Source organism: Oncorhynchus masou, chromosome 1 (assembly GCF_036934945.1).
Source record: "Oncorhynchus masou masou isolate Uvic2021 chromosome 1, UVic_Omas_1.1, whole genome shotgun sequence".
Taxonomy (NCBI): Eukaryota; Metazoa; Chordata; class Actinopteri; order Salmoniformes; family Salmonidae; genus Oncorhynchus; species Oncorhynchus masou.
In genome coordinates, this window is record NC_088212.1 from 70,443,854 (window position 1) to 70,466,316 (window position 22,463).

The 22,463-nt window shown below is 45.1% G+C and overlaps 2 protein-coding genes across 4 annotated transcripts in view; one reads left to right on the forward strand and one right to left on the reverse strand.

Moving 5' to 3' along the window:
- The first annotated feature begins 44 nt into the window (after positions 1 to 44).
- LOC135549854 (AFG3-like protein 1) lies at positions 45 to 13,022 on the forward strand. Of its 2 annotated transcripts, XM_064980212.1 has the most exons (19): positions 45 to 680; positions 878 to 1,079; positions 1,859 to 1,946; positions 2,103 to 2,171; positions 2,290 to 2,411; positions 2,872 to 3,021; positions 3,212 to 3,286; positions 3,523 to 3,647; positions 3,851 to 4,121; positions 4,414 to 4,551; positions 4,803 to 4,956; positions 5,148 to 5,255; positions 7,243 to 7,368; positions 7,737 to 7,847; positions 8,115 to 8,230; positions 8,961 to 9,161; positions 9,241 to 9,435; positions 9,645 to 9,940; positions 10,165 to 13,022. In XM_064980212.1, the coding sequence occupies exons 2-18, from the start codon at positions 951 to 953 to the stop codon at positions 9,927 to 9,929; spliced, it is 2,463 nt and encodes an 820-aa protein (XP_064836284.1). In that variant the 5' UTR covers positions 45 to 680; positions 878 to 950; the 3' UTR covers positions 9,930 to 9,940; positions 10,165 to 13,022. The 2 variants fall into 2 exon arrangements, with proteins under 2 accessions (XP_064836284.1, XP_064836275.1); XM_064980203.1 differs by having other exon boundaries at positions 9,645 to 13,022.
- A 987-nt stretch (positions 13,023 to 14,009) lies between these two features.
- LOC135549885 (dysbindin domain-containing protein 1-like) overlaps positions 14,010 to 22,463 on the reverse strand; it is a 32,328-nt gene continuing 23,874 nt past the window's right edge. For both annotated transcript variants that reach the window (XM_064980268.1, XM_064980261.1), the window contains exon 4: positions 14,010 to 16,476. In XM_064980268.1, coding sequence (XP_064836340.1) covers positions 16,319 to 16,476 — 158 coding nt within the window. In that variant the 3' untranslated portion in view covers positions 14,010 to 16,318. The remainder of the gene's footprint in view (positions 16,477 to 22,463) is intronic.

Below are 22,463 nucleotides of genomic sequence, written 5' to 3' on the forward strand. Positions count from 1 at the left end.
CTGGCCCGGTGGGAGGAGTTTGTTTAGGTGTGCGTTCGTTTTGGAACTGGGCTGACTCCCGGGGGTGAGCCAGTTGCCCCCAACCTCAGTGGTTCAAAGCCCACGGCTCCAAAGAAAAGTGACAGCCTCGGCGAGATCAAACACGTGGGGTAAAGAATAGGATTCGGTATTTTCACATGCAGAAGTGATTACTTTTTATAAAAACGCTTTATCTTCATTCCCATCCCAGGGTAGCCTAGTGGTTAGAGCATTCGACTAGTAAACGTAAGGTTGCAAGTTCAAACCCCCGAACTGACAAGGTACAAATCTGTCGTTCTGCGGCTGAACTGGCAGTTAACCCACTGTTTCTAGGTCGTCATTGATAATAAGAATTTGTTCTTAACTGACTTGCCTAGTTAAATAAAAAAACTAGTTAGAAAATTCGAACATATAATTTATGGACAGGATATGTAAATGTATAGACCTTGCTGCCTTGTCATGGCTAGAATACTGTAAGGTTTGAGAAGGGCGCTCTTTCGCCGCTTTGCTCGTTACGTCACGGGCCATTGACAGGTGCACCGCGGCTCAGGTTAATAGAACTCCCTCATTTTCATAAACGTCACTTGTTGTTATCGTTCCACGCATATTGACCAATCGCAAAGCAGCAGTCCAGTCTTTCGAAGGACCCGATGAGGTCGTGGGTATGCACGAATATAAATATAATAAAATGTCAATACTTTAACTTAAATTAATTGAATGTCCTTATTGTACACATCACAAAACCAATGATTGACAGCAGTGATACATGCATAGATACATATTTGTGAATGTTATTTTTTGTTTAAATTATTTTACTTCAGGCTGTTGACTTGGTTTATCTCACTCGGTGTAATCGTAGCTAGTTTTAAACTGTTGAGGCTCGGGAGTCGATCGACCCCAACAGCGGGGACACTGCCTGCTCCAGCCGAAGTATGGTTCACATGATGGGGCTGCTTTCAGTGAGTGTTGTGCCCCTGCGGAACGGGGTGCAGGCTTGGGGCAGAGGCTGCGCCACCATCCACGCAGCTTTTCGCTACAGTAACTTTAGCTCATTATCGAAGGTAGGGTGCAATTTATTTAAATAATGCCGTCCGTCGTCAACTTGCAAAATAACCATGTCATGCTATCACACAACATTGATTACAGATATGCAATATATTTAAAAATGCATGATTAAGCCTTGTTTGCCTATGCTTGATGAACTTTGTCAAAAATAGTTTAAGATCCCGTCCTTGCTTATGAAACATTTTTCCCCTCATTCACTTCATAACATATAGAGTTGCTGGGTCTTGTGGGGAAGGGGGCGTCTCAGCTGCAGCAAATTGTGGGTCATGGCTAGAAGCGATCACTTCAGTTTTGATCAAATTAACGTCAGATTTGATTTTTCGTATCAGGTTAGGATAATTTACTCAGCAGGTTAGGATAATTAACGTATCATTTTAGAATAATTGGGTTAAGGTGAGGACAATCTGTTAGTGTTAGATAAAATGCAAAAAACTTTTGCAAATCTACTTTTGACGTACATTTGACAAACTGCATCCTGTCGCAACGGTCTCGGAGCTTTTCGTATTATTCTAGCCTTGACCCAAATTGTGTGAAACATTCATAGCCCTTTTGCCAAATCTAATGCTTTTATAGCCTAACATAAATTCAATGAGTTAATCTGTTTATTAAGGACTTAAATATTATTTACTATACCCACTATACCCATTTACTATACCCATTTAAATGTTTGGGATCATAATTAGAATATTCAGTGAATAACATCTGAATAGTCTTCAACTGTGTATTGTTGAATATCAAGGTAGGCTGTGTTAATCCAATCCTGCTCTCTCCTCAGTGTTCTGCATTAAAACTAATCAATCCCATGGGATTAAATCAATGCACTTTCACATTGGCTCGATTGCTCAGTTCCAAACCCCCACGAGGTAAATCACTCCAACACCAGGAATATGTTGATGTTATCATCTATGCATGTAATGACCATGGCAATTACAGATGACTGTGCAATTCATTTTTGTTGTTGTTTGATTGTGTCCTACATCTTCAATCCCTATGCTAATTCGATGTTTTAATTGCTTCAGGATTTGAGAAGTTCTTCCCAAAGAGTGAGGACACTCCTGGAGTGAACAAATCATCTAAAGAGACCGGAGGTATTACTGAAAGCCTATATCCTGTCTCTCTACTGGCACACTGTTCAAACACTGGGATGTCAATGATGGACAGCCAGTTGTCTGTGATTTAATTTCTTGTGTCATTTTGCTTGTTTAGATGAGAAGACCAAAGAGACAGAATCTCAGGGCGGAGGAGAAAAGGGACAAAATGAAAGTGGCGAGAGAGAGAGGAGGAGAGGCGGAAGGAAGAATGAATCAGACTGGTGGACACGCTTCCAGGTCTGTTTCAAAGCCTCCGCGTTCTACAGAGCAGACATGTATACAAACAAGATGTGCCTGTTTTCTCCACAACAACAGCACTCTGTCATCACTCATGTTTGATTTTCCACCCCTTTAATCTACCTGATCTGAACCAGAGACGCTACATAAACATGTCAGTCAATAATGGCTCGTTTGGCAGCCTGTTATGTAATGGAAGAGAGAGGAAAGTAAAAAAAGGTTGAGTTTCTATTTCTAAAGGGCTGCTGTGTAAGAGGATAAAGGGTCACCTTTTATCATACTGCTAATGGGGAGGGTGACAGTTTGCATGAGAGGGAGGCAGACGCTGGCAAGAGCACCACTCTGCTTGCTTCCACTCAGACACTGTGTCTGTGTGTGTTCGCTTGTGTGTGTGTGTTGATGAGACTAATGTATACATTTCCACCCTGTTTCCCCTCATTGTTTTCTCTGAATCTGACAGAACGATTTCCCCTGGGATGAGAAGACCATGCGCAATGTCGCGATCGGATTCGCCGGCATGGCCTCTGCGTTCCTGTATTTCTACTTGCGAGAGACTGGGAAGGAGGTCTCCTGGAAGGACTTTGTAAATAACTACCTGGCTAGAGGACTGGTGAGAGACAGGGGCTATGTTTACTTTTCTTCACTAGTTACTATGTAATTACTTTGTATTTTATAAGACCCATAAGTAAAGTATTATTGCATGTGTTTTCATTCCTGGAGCTGTTATGTCATTGTTTGTGTGTGGAACGGTGAGTCTGAGGTCTTCATTCTTTGATGTGTCTGATGTGTTCTCTGTACAGGTGGACCGTCTGGAGGTAGTCAACAAGCAGTATGTCAGAGTCATCCCAGTGCATGGAGTCAACACGTCAGAGGTGGTATGTATCAAATAATCACAGGGGAGACATTTGGGAGCCTTGCTTTCTTTACACTGTCCATAGGTCCCCTTTCTTTAGACTTCAAGACATGTACAGAGTTTACAAGTTAGTATGACATGCATTTGGATTTAGATGTCTTATGTGGTTATGTTCCATAATGTTTTGCTTGGAATTTAACCAGTGAGGAATGCCAGCAGTTGTGTGTTCACATCCCCTTGTCTCTCTGTGTGTCACAGAGCTACCTGTGGTTCAACATCGGCAGCGTGGAGACGTTTGAACGCAATCTGGTGCTGGCCCAGCAGGAGATGGGCCTGGACTCTACACACAGAGTACCGGTGATTTATGGAAGCGAGAGCGACGGGTGAGACATCATGAGGTCTAGGCCATGGGATGGATGAAGAGCTGTGGGAACAGGAAGACTTTATTTGAATGTTGTTCAGATTAGGAGCTGTGGGGTTGGAACTCATTTGAAGGTCCTCTATCATGCACTCACTGACCCTGGAGATGTTGATAGATTGATTGGCCCCTTAATGCTAATCTCTCCTCTCTTTTATTTATATATAGTACTTTCCTGATGAGCATTCTTCCAACCCTCTTGCTGGTTGGCTTCCTGCTCTACACCATGCGCCAGGGACCAATGGCAGGAGGCCGTGGCGGGGGGCGGGGCAACCCCTTCAGCATGGGGGAATCCAAGGCCAAGGTCATAAAGGACAACATTGATGTGAGATTTAAGGATGTGGCGGGCTGCGAAGAGGCCAAGACGGAGATCCTAGAGTTTGTCAACTTCCTGAAGAACCCCCGGCAGTACCAGGACCTGGGGGCCAAGATTCCCAAGGTAACTCTTTCCCAAGGTATTTCAGATACCATATCAGCATCTGAAATACTACTCAGAATAACCCTGTTGTACAGGAGAATGCTCACCAAGAAAAAAAATAGCAGTGTGTTGGATTTCATGGCCATGTCAGGAAAACACTGCTGTTGTGTATGCGGTATGACGAGCTGAGATTATAGTTAATTGGCTGTTTGTTTGCATAGACATTTCCATTGCATCTGTCACCACTGCACTCTAACCTCCAAGTACTCACAAGAGTGTCCACTTATACCAGCTATGACCATGTGCTTCCCAGGGTGCAGTGTTGTCGGGTCCCCCCGGCACAGGGAAGACCCTGCTAGCCAAGGCCACAGCCGGAGAGGCCAATGTCCCCTTCATCACCGTCAACGGATCTGAGTTCCAGGAGATGTTTGTTGGCGTGGGCCCAGCCAGGGTGAGTACTGCCCCAGGGGACAGGGGAGGAAGAGGGACAGTTGGATAACAGGGTGGATTTCTGTTAGCTTTTCCTCTTTTTGTCTAAATATTTGCTTTGAGGTCACGCACTTGTTTCACTCCTCCATGGGAATAAATACATGTATCACTGTATTGACATCAGTTTTATAGAAAAAGCATGATAAACTTTGCTAAAGTGTTGATTTGTTGTGCTGTGGACCTACCCAGTAATGTAACCCATGCCTTTTCCAGGTGAGGGATATGTTTGCCATGGCCCGTAAGAACGCTCCCTGCATCCTGTTCATCGATGAGATTGATGCTGTGGGCAGGAAGAGAGGCAGAGGGAACTTTGGGGGACAGAGGGAGCAGGAGAACACACTCAACCAGCTGCTAGTGGAGATGGATGGTAGGTCTGGTTTGGTCGTCTTACACTGGTTAAATGAAGGTTAAATGAAGCAAAAAAAGTTAAATGATTCCCAAAGACACTCAATGAATGTGCCATGTTTAATTAACCATAGTTATGTGTCCTGTTTATTATGTGACCCTTCTATACAATCTTAACTGTTTTTTTTCATCACTTCTCTGTTGGTTCTGTAGGGTTCAACACCAGCACTAACGTGGTCGTCTTGGCTGGAACCAACCGACCAGACATCCTGGACCCAGCACTGATGAGACCTGGGCGCTTCGACAGACAGATTTACATAGGTACAGTCAGTCCACTCCATAAATAACATCTGTGTGGCCTGGAACTGTTTATTTATGTCATGGCTCTCTGTTCTGTCATGGCTCTCTGTTCTGTCATGGCTCTCTGTTCTGTCATGGCTATCTGTTCTGTCATGGCTCCCTGTTCTGTCATGGCTCCCTGTTCTGTCATGGCTCCCTGTTCTGTCATGGCTCCCTGTTCTGTCATGGCTCCCTGTTCTGTCATGGCTCTCTGTTCTGTCATGGCTCTCTGTTCTGTCATGGCTCTCTGTTCTGTCAATGATCTAAATACTGTAGTAGGTACAGATAGTCTGTAACAATGGCTGTGCTGATATGTGGCGACAGGTAGAGAAATATTAGGTCCTGCTAAAGTTAGACTATCAGACAATTCATTGGCCCCTCTTTCATAGTCCAGCTCTATCAGTACCTCACATATACAGGGCGGCAGGTAGCCTAGTGGAGCGAGATAGGAATCCCGAGCCGACAAGGTAAAAATCTGTTCTGCCCCTGAACAAGGCAATTAACCCACTGTTCCTAGGCCGTCATTGAAAATAAGAATTTGTCCTTAACTGACGTGCCTTGTTAAATAAAGGTAAAAAAATAATATATTCTCGATATAAGCCACAGTATGTGGATGCTGCTACCTAGCCGCTGTACGGTATACACAATGCTGTCTATTTCTACAGTAAAAGGTACTTTAACAGTGCTTTATCAGTGTGTTCAGTACTGTGACTCAAAGAGCGTAGCTTACTTGGATTAAACCATTTACCTGGATTGAACATGGTTACCTGGATTAGAGTTCCCAGGATTAACGTGGCATTAGCGTTTATTTCTTTGCTGTGGCATTGTTCTGGCTCTGCTCTCTGACAACTCTTCCTCTCTGGTCAACAGCCCACAAACAGAATGAGCTTTTCTGCCCTGTCGTCAGATTAGCATCTTCAGCGCAGTCTATTGGGGGATTACCCAGCCTGAGCCGGCCGGCATATCTCATGACATTAGCACGCCATGCCTGTCCAGTTCCGCCTCTCCTGACCTGACCCCCATTACCATAGTAACGCGCTAGCCTGGCCCTGTGAGGTTTGGGAAAGGAATTTGACCTGAACAGGAAAAACTGAGTGCTATAAATTCTAAGTAGGGCCCAGAGTTTTTCGCTGTTGGGTCCTGTGGTCATTGAGAACTCCTGGTCCATATTCTATTCCCAGACAGTCCTGGCTGAAATGAATGTGGTTAATATACAGAGGCTTTGTTTCTGTCACCTTTCCCTGGGTAGTGAAACCACTTCCTACAGCCCTTGCCGACATGATTAGAATTTGACATGACCCCATTTCAGCAATGCAGTAAAAGCTTGCCTGGTTTTTGTCCTTGTTATCAAGCCATTTTAGAAGTGAAAACTTGAAGTGCACAGAGATAAAAAAAAAATATATATATTTTTGGTCACATTCTTGGCATAAGTACAGGTGCAGAAGCACTGACTGTGCAAAATGTTTTTGCCATCAGTACTATCATAACTTGCCTAATTGTGTCGATAGCGACCAACATTGCAGTGCCCAACATTGCAGTAACATGTTATGTCAGCTGTGTGGATGTGGTTGTACCCTTTGTGAGTGAGGTGAGATTTCTTACGGCTGGGATCCATTTTCCCCCAGGTCCAGTCCAGCTGTACAATGGTAGGCAGCTCTGGCCTGGCCTCACTAGCCTGCATTCTTCTGTCTGCCATGGAAACTAACTGCAGCGTGATTGAGAGCGTCTATAAACCGAAGGGTTATGTAACCGGGGGATAGTAACCATTAGGGATAGGAAGCGAGGCAAGCTGCTCCCCTGGGCCCTGTGACTAGGGTGTCAATATTTTCCCTCTTCCTCCAGCCTGAACCAGTGATCCGTCTCCATAAATATGTTACACTTCCTCCCTGTCAAACCTAATCCCCCTCTCTTTCCCTTTCTATCTCTACTCTAATTCAAATTGTCTTTCTCTCTCTTCTTCTCCTCTCAGGTCCACCAGACATAAAAGGCAGAGCATCCATCTTTAAGGTCCATCTGAGGCCTCTGAAGCTGGACTCCAGTATAGACTCTGAAGCTTTGGCCAGGAAACTAGCTGCCCTCACACCTGGCTTCACTGGTGAGTGCAGGGCCAGGCGTGTTTGTCTGTGTGCATGTTGACAGCTAGCTGTGTACGGGATGGTTCGGATTTTGGAAATGAAGCCCTTTATCTACTTCCATAGAGTCAGATGAACTCATGGATACCATTTGTATGTCTCTGTGTCCAGTATGAAGGAAGTTAGAGGTGGCTTTGCAGGCCAATGCTAACTAGCATTAGCGAGACTGACTTTGCGCGAGCTTTACCCACATACTTTCGTTCTTTGTGATAATCTAGTTAGAATTTGCTCGTGAGGGAAGTAGATAAAGGGATTCATTGCCAAAATCCCGAACTATCCCTTTAAAAGTAATGATGAAATTAACACAGTACATGGTTCTGTCAACATACAGGAGCTGATATTGCCAACGTGTGTAATGAGGCGGCCCTGATAGCAGCACGCTACCTTAACGAGTCTATCATCGTCAAGCACTTTGAACAGGCCATCGAGAGGGTCATCGGAGGTAAGCTACTGTCACTGACTGGGGGATGGTGGGGAGAGTGGATGTCAGGGGTCAGGGCTCAAACAGGGAGTTAATCTTTGGAATGTAACTGTCAGACTGACTGGTGTTGACATGACCTTCCTGCCCTGTCTGTCGGCGCCAGTGAGGCCACTCTTTTACTCCTGAACAAGTAACCAAGCCCCCTCCCCTAACACACACAAGTGCAGCCTTGAGACATGAAACTCACACACACTTTGTGGTTGTAAACATGCCCTCCTTTCCCCCCAGGTCTGGAGAAGAAGACCCAGGTACTACAGCCATTAGAGAAGACCACTGTAGCATACCACGAGGCTGGGCATGCTGTGGTGGGCTGGTACCTGGAACATGCTGACCCTCTGCTCAAGGTGTGCGGCCATCTCGTCCCCTCTTCCCCCCTCAATAACATTCTCTTCTCCCCTCTTCTATTGCCTTTTATCCCCATCCACTGTCTCTTCTGTCCTCACTGTCCCTGTTCTACCTACCCTACTGTTAGAGGAATTGATTTCCTATATGTTCATTTAAAACACTGTCCGTTTCTGAGAATTTGTAAGATACTTATTTGCATAGAATGGACAGAGACCAGTCTCATAATTAATCAGTAGCATTTATTTTCGAGAGCTCTGGTCATAATACAATGTACATTGGTTTATATCACATTTCGTCATAAATGTCTGTCCTTCTCTCCGATACAATGGCAATATAGTTCACAAGCCTTCCCACATTGTCTGCCACCTGTTAAACAATCTACTACTAGCCCAAGGCCTCTCCCCTCCCTGGGTGGGGACAGAATGTCCAGTAAGGAACACAGTATTCCAGCCGGTCTGATGATAGCTCCATTAGTTTCTAACAAGGAACAGAAAGTCCTTGTTCTAATTCTTGACGAAAACTACACACATTACATTCAGTATTATGATTATAATAAGATTCATACATCCATACAGTAACATAGTAGTATTCTGTTTAGTTACAGTTCTGATTTAAATGTATACATAATTGAGTCATTATTCATATAAATCCCTTAACACCTACCTATCCCTCAATTTCACCCTGAGTAGAATGTAGGATTTTACCTGTTTGTTTCCTCTCCTGTCCCAGGTGTCAGTCATCCCCCGGGGGAAGGGTTTGGGGTATGCTCAGTACCTCCCTAAGGAGCAGTACCTGTTCACGCGGGAGCAGCTGTTTGACAGGATGTGTATGATGCTGGGGGGACGTGTGGCAGAGCAGGTCTTTTTTGGGAAGATCACCACAGGGGCACAGGATGACCTCCGGAAGGTCACGCAGTCTGCCTACGCACAGGTAAACACATGCAGTGATGTATGTTCACACACACACACACTCTAATTAACCTCTCTCTCCCCCTCGATCCCTCTCTCAGGTGGTTCAGTTTGGGATGAGTGAGGTGGTGGGCCAGGTGTCTTTTGAGCTCCCCAGGCAGGGAGAGATGGTGATGGAGAAGCCGTACAGCGAGCCCACGGCCCAGCTCATAGACCAGGAGGTCCGCTCACTCATAGACGCTGCCTTCCAACGCACACACCAGCTCATCACTGAGAAGAGAGATGTGGTAGAGAAGGTGAGGGGGATAGAGAGGGGTATGTAGGAGAGAGATGGTGACAGAGGAGGGACATATGGAGAGGGCTAGAGAGAGGAGGTCCAAATCTCTTAACCCTAAGAGGGGGAGAAATAGGATGGCAATCTCATCGATAACCTATCAGAAAGGTATGTAGAACATGGTTGAAAAGTGGTCTAACCTCCATCCCCTCCCGTGTGTCTCTCCTCCAGGTGGGGAGGCGTCTCCTGGAGAAGGAGGTTCTGGACAAGGCTGATATGCTGGAGCTGCTGGGTCCTCGCCCCTACAAGGAGAAGTCTACGTATGAGGAGTTTGTGGAGGGGACAGGGGCCATGAAGGAGGACACCTCCCTTCCAGAGGGCCTCAAGAACTGGAACAAGGACCGGGGGACGGAAGAGCCTCCCCAGGAGCAGCAACGCAAGCAGCTCTTTACCTGTAGACTGACACCACGTCTGACCTGGCCCCCACCCAACCAGGCCACTGGAGGAACATGTTGAGACTTAATTTGGTGAGGGAGGGCACTTGACATGACCCAGACAGACTGATATCAGGAGAGGGTGTCAGGTTTAAGAAGGCACCCCTGCGCCGTGTCCCTGATAGCTACAGATTGAGGGTTGTGGGGTGCAGCAGGGGATCTGTTCCAACAGCCTAGATTGTGCCAATTCTCATGTAGACTTTTTTTACAATTTGTTTGGGAATGCAAAAACGTGTTCCTGTATTTTGGTTTTGCAGGGCATGAGATTCATCAATCTGTGAAGGATATCCACTCCTCCACCATGCTGTTCCTTTCCTTCCCTGGAGATTCCCTGCTGTACTATGTTCCTCCTTTATCCTGACCATAGTGCATTCCTAGGCCGGTGTGGTCATTCTAAGGCCCTAGAGACCAGGGTCGTCACAGGGAAAATATATTGTTTTAATAGTTGTGTAGTATTCATTATTTGACCTTTTTCATTGTGTGTTGGATGAGTTTGTCTGACATGCAACATTTTTATGAATATATAGATCATGCACATCAGGGATGGGTGACTGTCTGTGGCCATTTTGAAGGCCTTTGGATAAATCCCCCCCCCCCCCAACTTACTGTTGTGAGTTAAAATACACAAGGTGCAATTTCTACATTTGGTTGCACATCCGTTTTTCTGTTATGTTAGTTAATTAGCAGTTTTATTAGTGTATTTTTATGATGTAGGTATGCAGATCTGAGAGCAACTGCGGCCCCTCATGATGAGTTCAGTTTTTTTGTGGCCCCCACCCCCATCAATACTATCCATCCCTGATGTACATCTCATTTGAAGTGACATGTTTTCTTTTAGATTTCATATTGGAACATGAAGGGCTATGTGAGTGTGTGTGTTGCACCATTGTAATAATTTGGTTGGTGCTAATTTGTCCTCTTTCACACATGTACAAGTGTATATTAATACCGTGTGTGATTTGGACGGCCAGGGTCTGCCATTATCAACGGCGACCCGGGAGGTAAGTGCCTTGCTCAAGGGCACATTGACAGATTTGGTTTTCACCTTGTTGGCTCTGGGTTCTAGCAACCTTTAAGTTACTGTCCCAACGCTCTATCCGCTAGGCTACCTTCCGTGCTACGTCTAATCCTCAACGTTTTTGCTACCTTCTGACCTTATTGAATTTCAGCGACGTGTTCATGTTCCCATGTCTCTCTTTAGTCATTGACACTTGTTAACTAAACAGCCATGTGACTGCGGAGGGTTTTCAGAAAGCTCAGCAGAAATCCAGTCCATGTGGAGCAGACAGTAACACTGGGACAGTATGACATTTACATTGTATTTTATCCTCTTTCTGGTTGAGGTTCAAACTGTTAGTAGGTCTAATTGAAGAAAAACACGTCTTCTGAATGTCACTTTTCAGTCTTTTGCGAAAAACAACCGCCACTCCTCTACCTGCCCACTTTTCCCCACAGGAAAACAGCTTCTGACAAGTACAACTAGTGTACACGACCTCACCTCTTATGCTCTCTCAATGTTGCTACAAATCAACAGACAACAGATGAACTTCACACGTCTTTTGTGAAGTATTGAGATGCATACGCTACTGTTCAAACATTTGGGGTCACTTAGAAATGTCCTTGTTTTTTGAAAGAAAATAACATTTTTGTCCATTTAAATTAACATCATATTGATCAGAAATACAGTGTAGACATTGTTAATGTTGTAAATTACTATTGTAGCTGGAACCAGCAGATTTTTTTTAAATGGAATATCTACATAGGCGTACAGAGGCCCATTATCAGCAACCATCACTCCTGTGTTCCAATGGCACGTTGTGTTAGCTAATCCAAGTTTATCATTTTAAAGGCTAATTGATCATTAGAAAAGCCTTTTGCAATTATGTTAGCACAGCTGAAAATTGTTGTTCTGATTAAAGAAGCAATAAAACTGTCCTTCTTTAGACTAGTTGAGCATCTGGAGCATCAGCATTTGTGGATTTGATTACAGGTTCAAAATGGCCAGAAACAAAGACTTTCTTCTGAAGCTGGTCAGTCTATTCTGAGGCTTTTCCATTCGAGAAACTGAAACTCGCGTACAATGCTGTGTACTATTCCCTTCACAGAACAGCGCAAACTGTCTCTAACCAGAATAGAAAGGAGTGGGAGGCCCCGGTGCACAACTGAGCAAGAGGACAAGTACATTAGTGTCTAGTTTGAGAAACCGACGCCTCACAAGTCCTCAACTGGCAGCTTCATTAACTGCCTAGAAGGTCAGCATCCCGGAGTCGTTTCTTCACTGTTGTTGTTGAGACTGGTGTTTTGCGGGTACAATTTAATGAAGCTGCCAGTTGAGGACTTGTGAGGCGTCTGTTTCTCAAACTAGACACTAATGTACTTGTCCTCTTGATATATTCACTATTATTCCACAATGTAGAAAATAGTTGTAAAAAATAATTTCAAACTCTTCAATGAGTTCGTATGTACGAACTTTTGACTGGTACCATATATCTCCATAGCAATGGCAGCCGAGCCATGCTTACTCCCACGCCCCTGGAGAAACCCTGTAGAGTGGTTTTGGTTTCCACTTCTCAGAATAGAGGGTATTGGGTTTTTTGGAGAAGTAATGAGATGATGTCGTACCGATCTGCATTGCACTTTCTGAAGGTTGTTTTTTTACCTTTTACTGCTGAAAATAAAGGTGTCACTACCTCACTCAATCTCAGTATTTCTGACAGTTTTTGGAACTCTGCAATTACCTACATGGATTTATATTGGAAATGAGAATTGTTACACTCCGGACCATATGTAGAAAAAACAATATGTTTCTACTTCTATGCCTAGTTGTGTGGGTCAGCGTAAACAAAAAATACAATGTTTTTACAGTACATTCCAGATGTCTTGGTGTAGCCTAAACTGTGTTTAAATTCCAATCCTGCTTTTCTGCTTGATTGACTAACTGCTGGTTCTTGTGGCTCAGTTTATCTAGTGATCTTGCTTAAAGTACTATAAGGAATGTGTATATGACTGTTTCAATGCAACAACAAAAAAAATACAAAAATACATCCAGAAATGTTTAGTTTGCTATGTGATATATTATCAACATCTGACATTCATCAATAAATTCTTGATTTTATGTCCCAGTGTGAATAGTTATACTGGATGTGAAATCCCATTCCATAGGAACAGGGGGCACATTTTGTGTTGCTTTGTGTACAGGTAACTGCCAAAATGAAGGAAACACCAACATAGTGACTTAGTAGAGTGCTTGGCCACCACAAGCCAGAACAGCTTCAGTGCACCTTCGCACAGATTCTACAAGTGTCTGGAACTCTACTGGAGGGATGTGACACCATTCTTCCATGAGAATTTGGAATTGTTTGGTTGATAGTGGTGGAAAATGCTGTCTCAGGTGCTGCTTCAGAATCTCCCATAAGTGTTCAGTTAGGTTGAGATCTGGTTACTGAGATGGCCATGGCATATGGTTTACATTAGTTTTAATGCTCGTCAAACCATTCAGTGAGCACTCCTGCCCTGTGGATGGTAGCCAAAAAGAATGGCTTTCCCAGCAATATTATACGTGAACCTACGCATGATAGGATTTTAATTGCTTAATGAACTCAGGAAGGACACCTGTGTGGAAGCACCTGCTTTCTATATACTTTGTATTACTCATTTACTCATTCCTCGTGTTTCCTTTATTTTGGCAGTTACAGGTACACAGTCCATGCCTCTGTGTGTTGGTGGTTGGTGGCACCTTAATTGGGGAGGATGGGCTCATAGTAATGGCTGCAACTGAATAAATGAAATGGTATTTGTATTTCTTATGGATCCCCATTATCTGCTGCCAAGGATACCATTCCATTTCAGCCATTAGTATGAGCTGTCCTCCCCTCAGCAGCCTCCTGTGGTTCCTATATACATGGTTCATATAAATGTGGCTATTTTTCTGTTATTCTGGCTGTATTTTTTTAATGTGACTGTAAATTAGCCAGCTGGGGTAGTAACCCTAGATTTGTGTTGGGACTGTATCTTGTGGAAGTATGAAAGTATGAATAAATTAATAAAAATATGGTTTTTAATGAAATTGTCAATCATTATTTGAATATCAAATAACATTTTATTGGTCACATACACATGGTTAGCAGATGTTATTCCGAGTGTAGCGAAATGCTTGTGCTTCTAGTTCCGACAGTGCAGCAATATCTAACAAGTAATATCTAACAATTCCACAACAACTACCTAATACACACAAATCTAAGTAAAGGGATGGAATGAGAATATGTACATATAAATATATGACTGAGTGGCACAGGCAAGATGCAGTAGATGGTGTAAAATACAGTATATACATATGAGATGAGTAATGCAAGATATTTAAACATCATTATAGTTGCATTAATAAAGTGACTAGTGATCCATTTATTAGAGTGGCCAATGATTTCAAGTCTGTATGTAGGCAGCAGCCTGTCTGTGTTAGTGGTGGCTGTTTAATAGTCTGATGGCCTTGAGATAGAAGCTGTTTTTCAGTCTCTCGGTCCCAGCTTTGATGCACCTGTACTGACCTCTCCTTCTGGACGATATTGGGGTGACCAGGCAGTTGCTCGGGTGGCTGTTGTCCTTAATGATCTTTTTGGCCTTCCTGTGACGTCGGGTGCTGTAGGTGTTCTGGAGGGCAGGTAGTTTTCCCCTGGTGATGCGTTGTGCAGGCCACACCACCCTCTGGAGAGCCCATAATATGTTGTTGACCCGTTGTATACAAGTGATAATGCCCAAGAAGCCGGTGTTTAGAGGATATATTGGCACGATTTGCCGGCCCTCCACTTCGTCTCGGGCCTAACAGCACCTGTACCAATATATCCTCCAAACACCAGCTTCTTGGGCATTATCACTGAAACAATGCACACTCTAGAATGTACTTCAAGCCAATCAGAAACGAGTATTCAACAATGCATGGTATAAAGCTGTTTATGGATATGTGTATGACTGTATACTGTAAGTCCATCTGCATTCCCCACTTTATTCTGTTCTGCCCTCTATCTGCTCAGTTAGGAACCTGCAGTCACCATTTCAAAAGCAGACATTTTAAACCTCTACAGAGCTGCCAGAGCCCATTAATTTTGGCGAAGCTGACAAGAATAAATTAAAGTTATTCCTTTGAACATTTAAACATTTTGGCTATTCAATACTTCTCTGTCCACTGTGTGATTAAGTGTGTACTCTGAAGTATTTCAATGTGGTTTCAATTGAACTGTTTTCATGTTGCTGATGCTGTTTTTTTTCCAGTGTCCCTGGCAGGAATTCGAGAGAGTTTGTTTGTTTGGTCTGTTGAGCATAAATAATGAAAGGCTCAGACTGCTGTTCATAATACCCTATCAGACAACCTACAGCTGCACAATGTTTGGTTAGTGCTCGAATGCAAAAGTCCCCCACAGAGAAAATTAACTTTGTTTGCATGAAATTCTTTATTTTTCTCACCACCCATCCCCACATCACTTGGTTTGACAAAGGACAAGATCCACAGTGTTGAATGTAATGTTGCTGAGAAGGGCTGCTGTCGTATCTCATAATATCATATCTGCAAATACATTTGGTTTACTGTGGCCACACCGGTTTCCTCTCAGGTAGAGAGAGGTAGAAGGGAGAGGATGGGAAGAAAAGAGAGTGATGGAGAGTGGCCCCACTGAAACACTGCCCTTTGCTTCCTGTTAGTTACAACCTACAGAAAGCCTGCAGAAAGTCATTCAGAGAGCAGATGGCCCTGGCACCTTAAGGAAGAACATTGTGCAATAGATTCAGGTTGGACTCTTATTCTAATTACAAAGAAGACTTCCAGATTGCCTGCTGTACTATCGCATAATGATGTCCATATTCCAGTCATTTATTTGACTGGAGTGGGTATTCTCGTTAACTTCGCCACATGATATTTTGTAGCCGAGGTTGTCACAGATTTCAGGGTCCGTCCCACCCCTCCAAGCCTACTCTCCCACCCCTAAGATGCTGCAGGGATGGGGAGGCTTTTAGCCAAGCATTCTCCCCACACTGGGACAGCCTTATACCCTGTTGTTCATCCCAAACAAAGCCTCAAAAAGCACACTGGCCCTCCAGTGTTTGTGCCAGTGGAACCCCTTGCATGGAAAACACAATAAATAGCATGTGTGTACGTGTGTGTGATTTTGCCGATATCCGTGTGTCATTTTGTGTGTGTTTGCATGTGTGTGTGTGTGTCTGTGTGTATTTCACTCACAGACATCGTTTCATCTTAAGTTTATAATACAGTGCACAGCATCAAGAGCTCAGTCTGTCAGTAGTGTCTTCAGCACCATGGTTGTCTCAGTGCCCGGACCAGGGGTTGGGGCAGTTGGTGTGGTCTCGGTGTCCGTTCCCGGTGTTTCCGCTCTGGGCCTCTCTCTTTCCGAGACCCACAGGCTCTCAGGGCTGCTTAGGCCTCTCCAGCTTCATTAAGGGCCCTGCGGTGGTGTCGGAGTCGCTGTGGTGCTTCCTCTCCCTGGGGTGCTCAGCCTTGCTGCAACGGGTCCACGATGGGGAGCGCATGTAACCTCCTCTGGGCAAGGGTGGCTGGTGGTGGCCTGGGGATGAAAATGAGGAGAAGGGTCAAGCTATGCACATGACAAACATGTGATGAGAGGGTGAGTAAGTTATGGATCACACACATACAGACATGCACATCTCTTAACCACACACATAAAACTCATGTACAGGCAAGGTGAGGTCAAAGTGCACACCTCTCACGTATCCTGATATTTTTATGGAAAAAAAACAGCTTAGGGGACATGTATGTTGTGAACCGCTCTATACAGCTCAAAAATGCTGACCACGTAACCCAGAGGCCCTGGATTAAGTTTCCGCACCTTCCTGTCTGTCACGTATATCATATACACTGAGTGGACAAAACATTAGGAACATTTCCATGACATAGACTGACCAGGTGAAATCTATGATCCCTTATTGTTATCCCTTGTTAAATCCACTTCAATCTGTGTCGGTGAAGGGGAGGAGACAGGTTAAAGAAATATTACATATTTTTAAGCCAACTTGTCCCAACTGGGGGAAGCATTGGAATCAACATGGGCCAGCATCCCTGTGGAACGCTCTTACCCGCTAGTCTACCTGCTATCTCCCCCAATGGTCACCATACTGTAACTCATTTAACAAAGTAAATTAAGTCAGCAGGGACTGTCAACTCCCTGAAGTCACCTAATGCCTCTAAAAGCTTCCTTTCTCTTTGCCACTTCAGTCAATTATGTTTTCCCAAAGTTCTCCAAAAATAGTCTAGAACAGTACGCAGTGGTATAGTGAGTGCAGTTTGTTTCCCTACTGTTAAATAGATCAATTGGCTATGGTTGAAAGTCATCCCGATCGCAAACACAGTAAAGAACAGAATAGAATTTAGTTCATGCAGCTCCACATTCCTCTGGGATTCTGAAAAGGTCCTTACAGCATGATAGAGTTGCTCTGAATATAGAGGCAGATGAAACTATGAAGTACTCTGTCAGAGAGGCAGTGTGCAGTGAACTGAGTATGCGTTAGTGTATGTTAATGTGTATCCTATACATGTATGTGTCTCAAAGATACCGAATCCCAAGAGAAATGGAGGAGTTTAGAAAAGTGGGAGCGCTGTGTGCATGCGTGTGTGTGTGTGCATGTGCCTACGTGTGTAGTAGATAATAGATAATTTTAGTTTGATCTCTCTCTCTCTGCTTCTCATCTCCTCTCATGTCATTGTTATTGCTCTGAAACAGTCACATGGTCACCTCTCCTCCAATCATCAGCTCCATTTAACCTGCTGGCTGGTTATTCCAGTTCATTATGTTCACAATGGCTGCTTGTTTTAGCTGTCACAGACATTTGTCTCACACTTATTTTTCAGTGTCTCGAGGTAACAGAACTCCACCATATAACCACTACACAGAACCACTACACAGCTCTCTGGTGTCTCTTTGGTCTATAGCCATCAGCATGCTAGATAGAGATTCTACCACTTCAGTTTTGTAGTGTGGTGATATCATGGATAGAGAATATGATTGGTTCGCTAACTACTAAGGGGAGTAGAAATGAGAGCTGATTAGTGTTTAGGTGATGAGGTGATGACATCAGAGGAATGTGTTTGTGAAATGTTTTGGCAAATAGGATGCCGCACTTGATCTACTGCACTCCATCTCCCTCGACATCTCCCTCTCCTCTCTCTCTCTCTCTCTTTCCCCTACTACACCCTTTCTTTATCTGTCTCTCTCCCCGAGTACATATCTCTTTCTCTCTCCCCCTGTACCCCCTCCCTCTCTTTCCCCTACTACACCCTTTCTTTATCTGTCTCTCTCCCCGAGTACCTGTCTCTTTCTCTCTCCCCCTGTACCCCCTCCCTCTCTTTCCCCTACTACACCCTTTCTTTATCTGTCTCTCTCCCCGAGTACCTGTCTCTTTCTCTCTCCCCTGTACCCCCTCCCTCTCTTTCCCCTACTACACCCTTTCTTTATCTGTCTCTCTCCCCAGTACCTGTCTCTTTCTCTCTCCCCCTGTACCCCCTCTCTCTCTTTCCCCTACTACACCCTTTCTTTCTCTGTCTCTCTCCCCGAGTACCTATCTCTTTCTCTCTCCCCCTGTTCCCCCTCTCTCTTTCCCCTACTACACCCTTTCTTTCTCTGTCTCTCTCCCCGAGTACATATCTCTTTCTCTCTCCCCCTGTACCCCCTCTCTCTCTTTCCCCTACTACACCCTTTCTTTATCTGTCTCTCTCCCCGAGTACCTATCTCTTTCTCTCTCCCCCTGTACCCCCCTCCCTCTCTTTCCACTACTACATCCTTTCTTTCTCTGCCTCTCTCCCCCCTCCCTCTCTTTCCACTACGACATCCTTTCTTTCTCTGCCTCTCTCCCCCCTCCCTCTCTTTCCCCTACTACACCCTTTCTTTATCTGTCTCTCTCCCCGAGTACCTATCTCTTTCTCTCTCCCCCTGTACCCCCCTCTCTCTCTTTCCCCTACTACATCCTTTCTTTATCTGTCTCTCTCCCCGAGTACCTGTCTCTTTCTCTCTCCCCCTGTACCCCCCTCCCTCTCTTTCCACTACTACATCCTTTCTTTATCTGTCTCTCTCCCCGAGTACCTGTCTCTTTCTCTCTCCCCCTGTACCCCCCTCCCTCTCTTTCCCCTACTACACCCTTTCTTTATCTGTCTCTCTCCCCGAGTACATATCTCTTTCTCTCTCCCCCTGTACCCCCTCTCTCTCTTTCCCCTACTACACCCTTTCTTTATCTGTCTCTCTCCCCGAGTACCTATCTCTTTCTCTCTCCCCCTGTACCCCCCTCCCTCTCTTTCCACTACTACATCCTTTCTTTCTCTGCCTCTCTCCCCCCCTCCCTCTCTTTCCACTTCTACACTTTTTCTTTCTCTGTCTCTCTCCTACGGTACCTCTCTTTCTTTGTGTCTATCTCCCCGCTCTCTTTAATCTTGAATCAACCCCCTCCCCTCATATGTGTTAATCTGCATGTCCTTGAGTGCACAAAAGGGACCGGTGTCAAGCAAGTTCACACGAATATTGGTCATACAAAGGGGCATATGAAATAAAGAAGCACTGCATCTTTACACCACTTGGTGGTGCTGTTCCTTGTTACAGAGATCACAGGATTAATAGGTGTAGCTTTTTAACCCTCTACTGCACACAGATCAATGCAATTACTGTCTAATCATAAGGCAGGTCCCAGCTCTCACTCTCTATGGTAAATGCTGTAACTATAGATAAACCAGCAGTGATGTATGTTCGCACACACACACACACACACACACACACACACACACACACACACACACACACACACACACACACACACACACACACACACACACACACACACACACACACACACACACACACACACACACACAGTATTGATCCGTGAAGATTGATGGTGTCTCCATTGGATTTTAATGGGAGGGACAAGAGCCTCCTCAGCATCCTGAATGCTTGTTAATTAAACTTTGTATCTGCCACCGCTGGTCCTTGTGTGTGTATGTCCTTACTTTCATGATGTGTCTCTGCATCTCTACCAGTATGTCTCTATCTGTGTCCTTGTCTATGTCTGTGTGTGACTAGAATGCTATAGTCGCTGTATGAGTCAGCCCATCCCTGGTCAGGGTTTTGTGATTGACAGCTCTATGAATATGGATGCAGGAGAAGCCTCATCTTCTCCCTGCAGGGTGCTGACAGAGACAGATCAGAGGATGAGGCTCTCACCCCACAAACACACACCTCTATCTATCTCTCATTTAACATCCCTTACCCTCAGACCTTCATATCAGGACCCAACCACCCCTTTCCCTATTGCTCAGGACCTACTCATAACCAACTCCCTTGAGAGTCCTCCCATTTAGTTCAGAATAGAATTTAGTTCATGCAGCTTCACTCAGTCATGTTTGCACAATCCAAATCCAATTTCATTAACTCAATCCCCCATCAGCACAAAGGCACCCCCCCTTCTATCTCATTCTTGTAGTGTCTCTCTCCCTCTCTGCCTCTCTGCCTCCCTACCTCCCTCCCTGCCTCCCAGCCACCATGTCAGCAGTGTCTCGCTGTACTAAACCTCTCTGTCTAATAAGCCCTTCTGTGCTGTTGGCTCCATCAGATTGTGTGTGTGTGTGTGTTACACCTGGTTACTGTATGTGCGTGCGTTCGTGCGTGCGAATGTGTGTGTGTGTGTGTTACACCTGGTTACTGTGTGTGCGTGCGTGCAAATGTGTGTGTTTGTGTGTGTGTGTGTGTTACACCTGGTTACTGTGTGTGCGTGCGTGCATGCGAATGTGTGTGTGTGTTACACTTGGTTACTGTGTGTGCATGCGTGTATGTGTGTGTGTGTGTTACACCTGCTTACTGTGTGTCCGTGCGTGTATGTGTGTGTGTGTGTGTTACACCTGCTTACCGTGTGTGTGTGCGTGCATGCGTGCGTGCGAATGTGTGTGTTTGTGTGTGTGTGTTACACCTGGTTACTGTGTGTGCGTGCGTGCATGCGAATGTGTGTGTGTGTGTTACACCTGGTTACTGTGTGTGCGTGCGTGTGTGTGTGTGTGTGTGTGTATGTGTGTGTTACACCTGCTTACTGTGTGTGCGTGCGTGCGTGTGTGCGAATGTGTGTGTGTGTTTCATGTTGGGACTGGGACATCAGTTCTGGGGCCCCTCTTTGTGCAGTCCTTTCAGAGGCCCCAGTGGACTCCTATAGATTTATGAGCAAGACTACTACAGTTACCCTGAATGGAAATGTTTTCCCCCAGTCTTGCCCACAGTTGCTGCTACAGTATAGTGGGTGGTTGAGTTATTTTTGTCTGCTTGGAAAGCTTCAACCTGCCTTGTTAACACTGAGGAACCACAGCATCAAAACACACAGATTGGATCGATCTGGAAACATCACCATGTGTTGCCCATCCCCCTTCGATGGTAGCAGATTTGAAGGCAGCAAAAGGGTATATGCTACTGTATATTGTAATGAGACCACCTAGCCAGTGGCTATCTCTGGTAAAGGGGTGACAGTAAGAGCTGCAGTGTCCTCTCTCTGTCCTCCTGTGTCATCACAGGGTGTGACTGTCAGAGCCTGGGCTCTCCCGGAGAACACTAGAGGAGATGACTCACTTCCACACAGATCTGGGATCAGCTTTCCCTCCCCCTATACTAATCTTAACCATTTGAGGGTGGGGGGGCACACAAAATTGACCATAGATCAGTGTCTAGGGGCAACTCCATTCTACTGTCTCACTCCTCCTCAGATGAGTTTTAAGGTGGTCAAAGTGATCCTGAGGTTTGTAGTTTAAAAAGGATCTTTGAGGTGATACTGGTCATAATGGGCATTGTAGTCTCTGTAGAGATCTGGTATGTCATCTCTTGTTATATATCTATTTCACATACACAGAGAAGATGCAGATACTGACTGTACAGAGGGGTGGGGGCCTACCAATGCAGCTGTACACATTTAGCTTATCTAATTTGTTGCCCTCCCTTTTTCCTCTGGTCTTCCCTCACTTCTCTAACTCTCTCTGGCCTTGATCCCTCCATCCTCTCCTCATCCCTCCATCCCCTCCTCATCCCTTCATCCCTCCATCCCCTTCTCATCCCCCCATCCCCTCATCTCATCCCCCCATCCCCTCCATTTCTTCTGACCATCTCATCTGCCAACTCTGATCCCTGGGCTGTCCTGACTGGCAGGTGTCCAAAACAGAAGTGCCCACACAGCTTCCATGACCCCTGTCTGTCCAGTATACAGTTAGAGAGAAGAGGAGAGAAATGAAAATAAAGGAAAGGGATGGAAAAGAGGAAAAACAGAAGAAAATAAGATACATAAATAATGTGTAAGTGTGCAGTCGTTTTGTTTAAGGCCTGATGATGATAACAGTATCTACAACTCAGGAGAGTCCTGGCCTTGTATCCAGCTGAGAACAGTGAATAATTCAGGACTGCATTCAGAGTGAACTCCCTCAGCCTCCCCTATCTTCCTTTCCTCCTCCCCTTCCATTTCCCACACAAACCAATCTCACTATCCCACTCTCCCCCTGGCCTTCCCCTCCTCTTCCTCCCCTCTC

Excerpts from the sequence above, each read along its gene's own strand:
- LOC135549854 (XM_064980203.1), top strand. The coding sequence starts at position 951 with ATGGTTCACATGATGGGGCTGCTTTCAGTGAGTGTTGTGCCCCTGCGG. Across the intron at positions 3,287-3,522 it reads GAGTCAACACGTCAGAGGTG|AGCTACCTGTGGTTCAACAT; the intron begins GTATGTATCAAA and ends TGTGTGTCACAG. Across the intron at positions 3,648-3,850 it reads TATGGAAGCGAGAGCGACGG|TACTTTCCTGATGAGCATTC; the intron begins GTGAGACATCAT and ends ATTTATATATAG.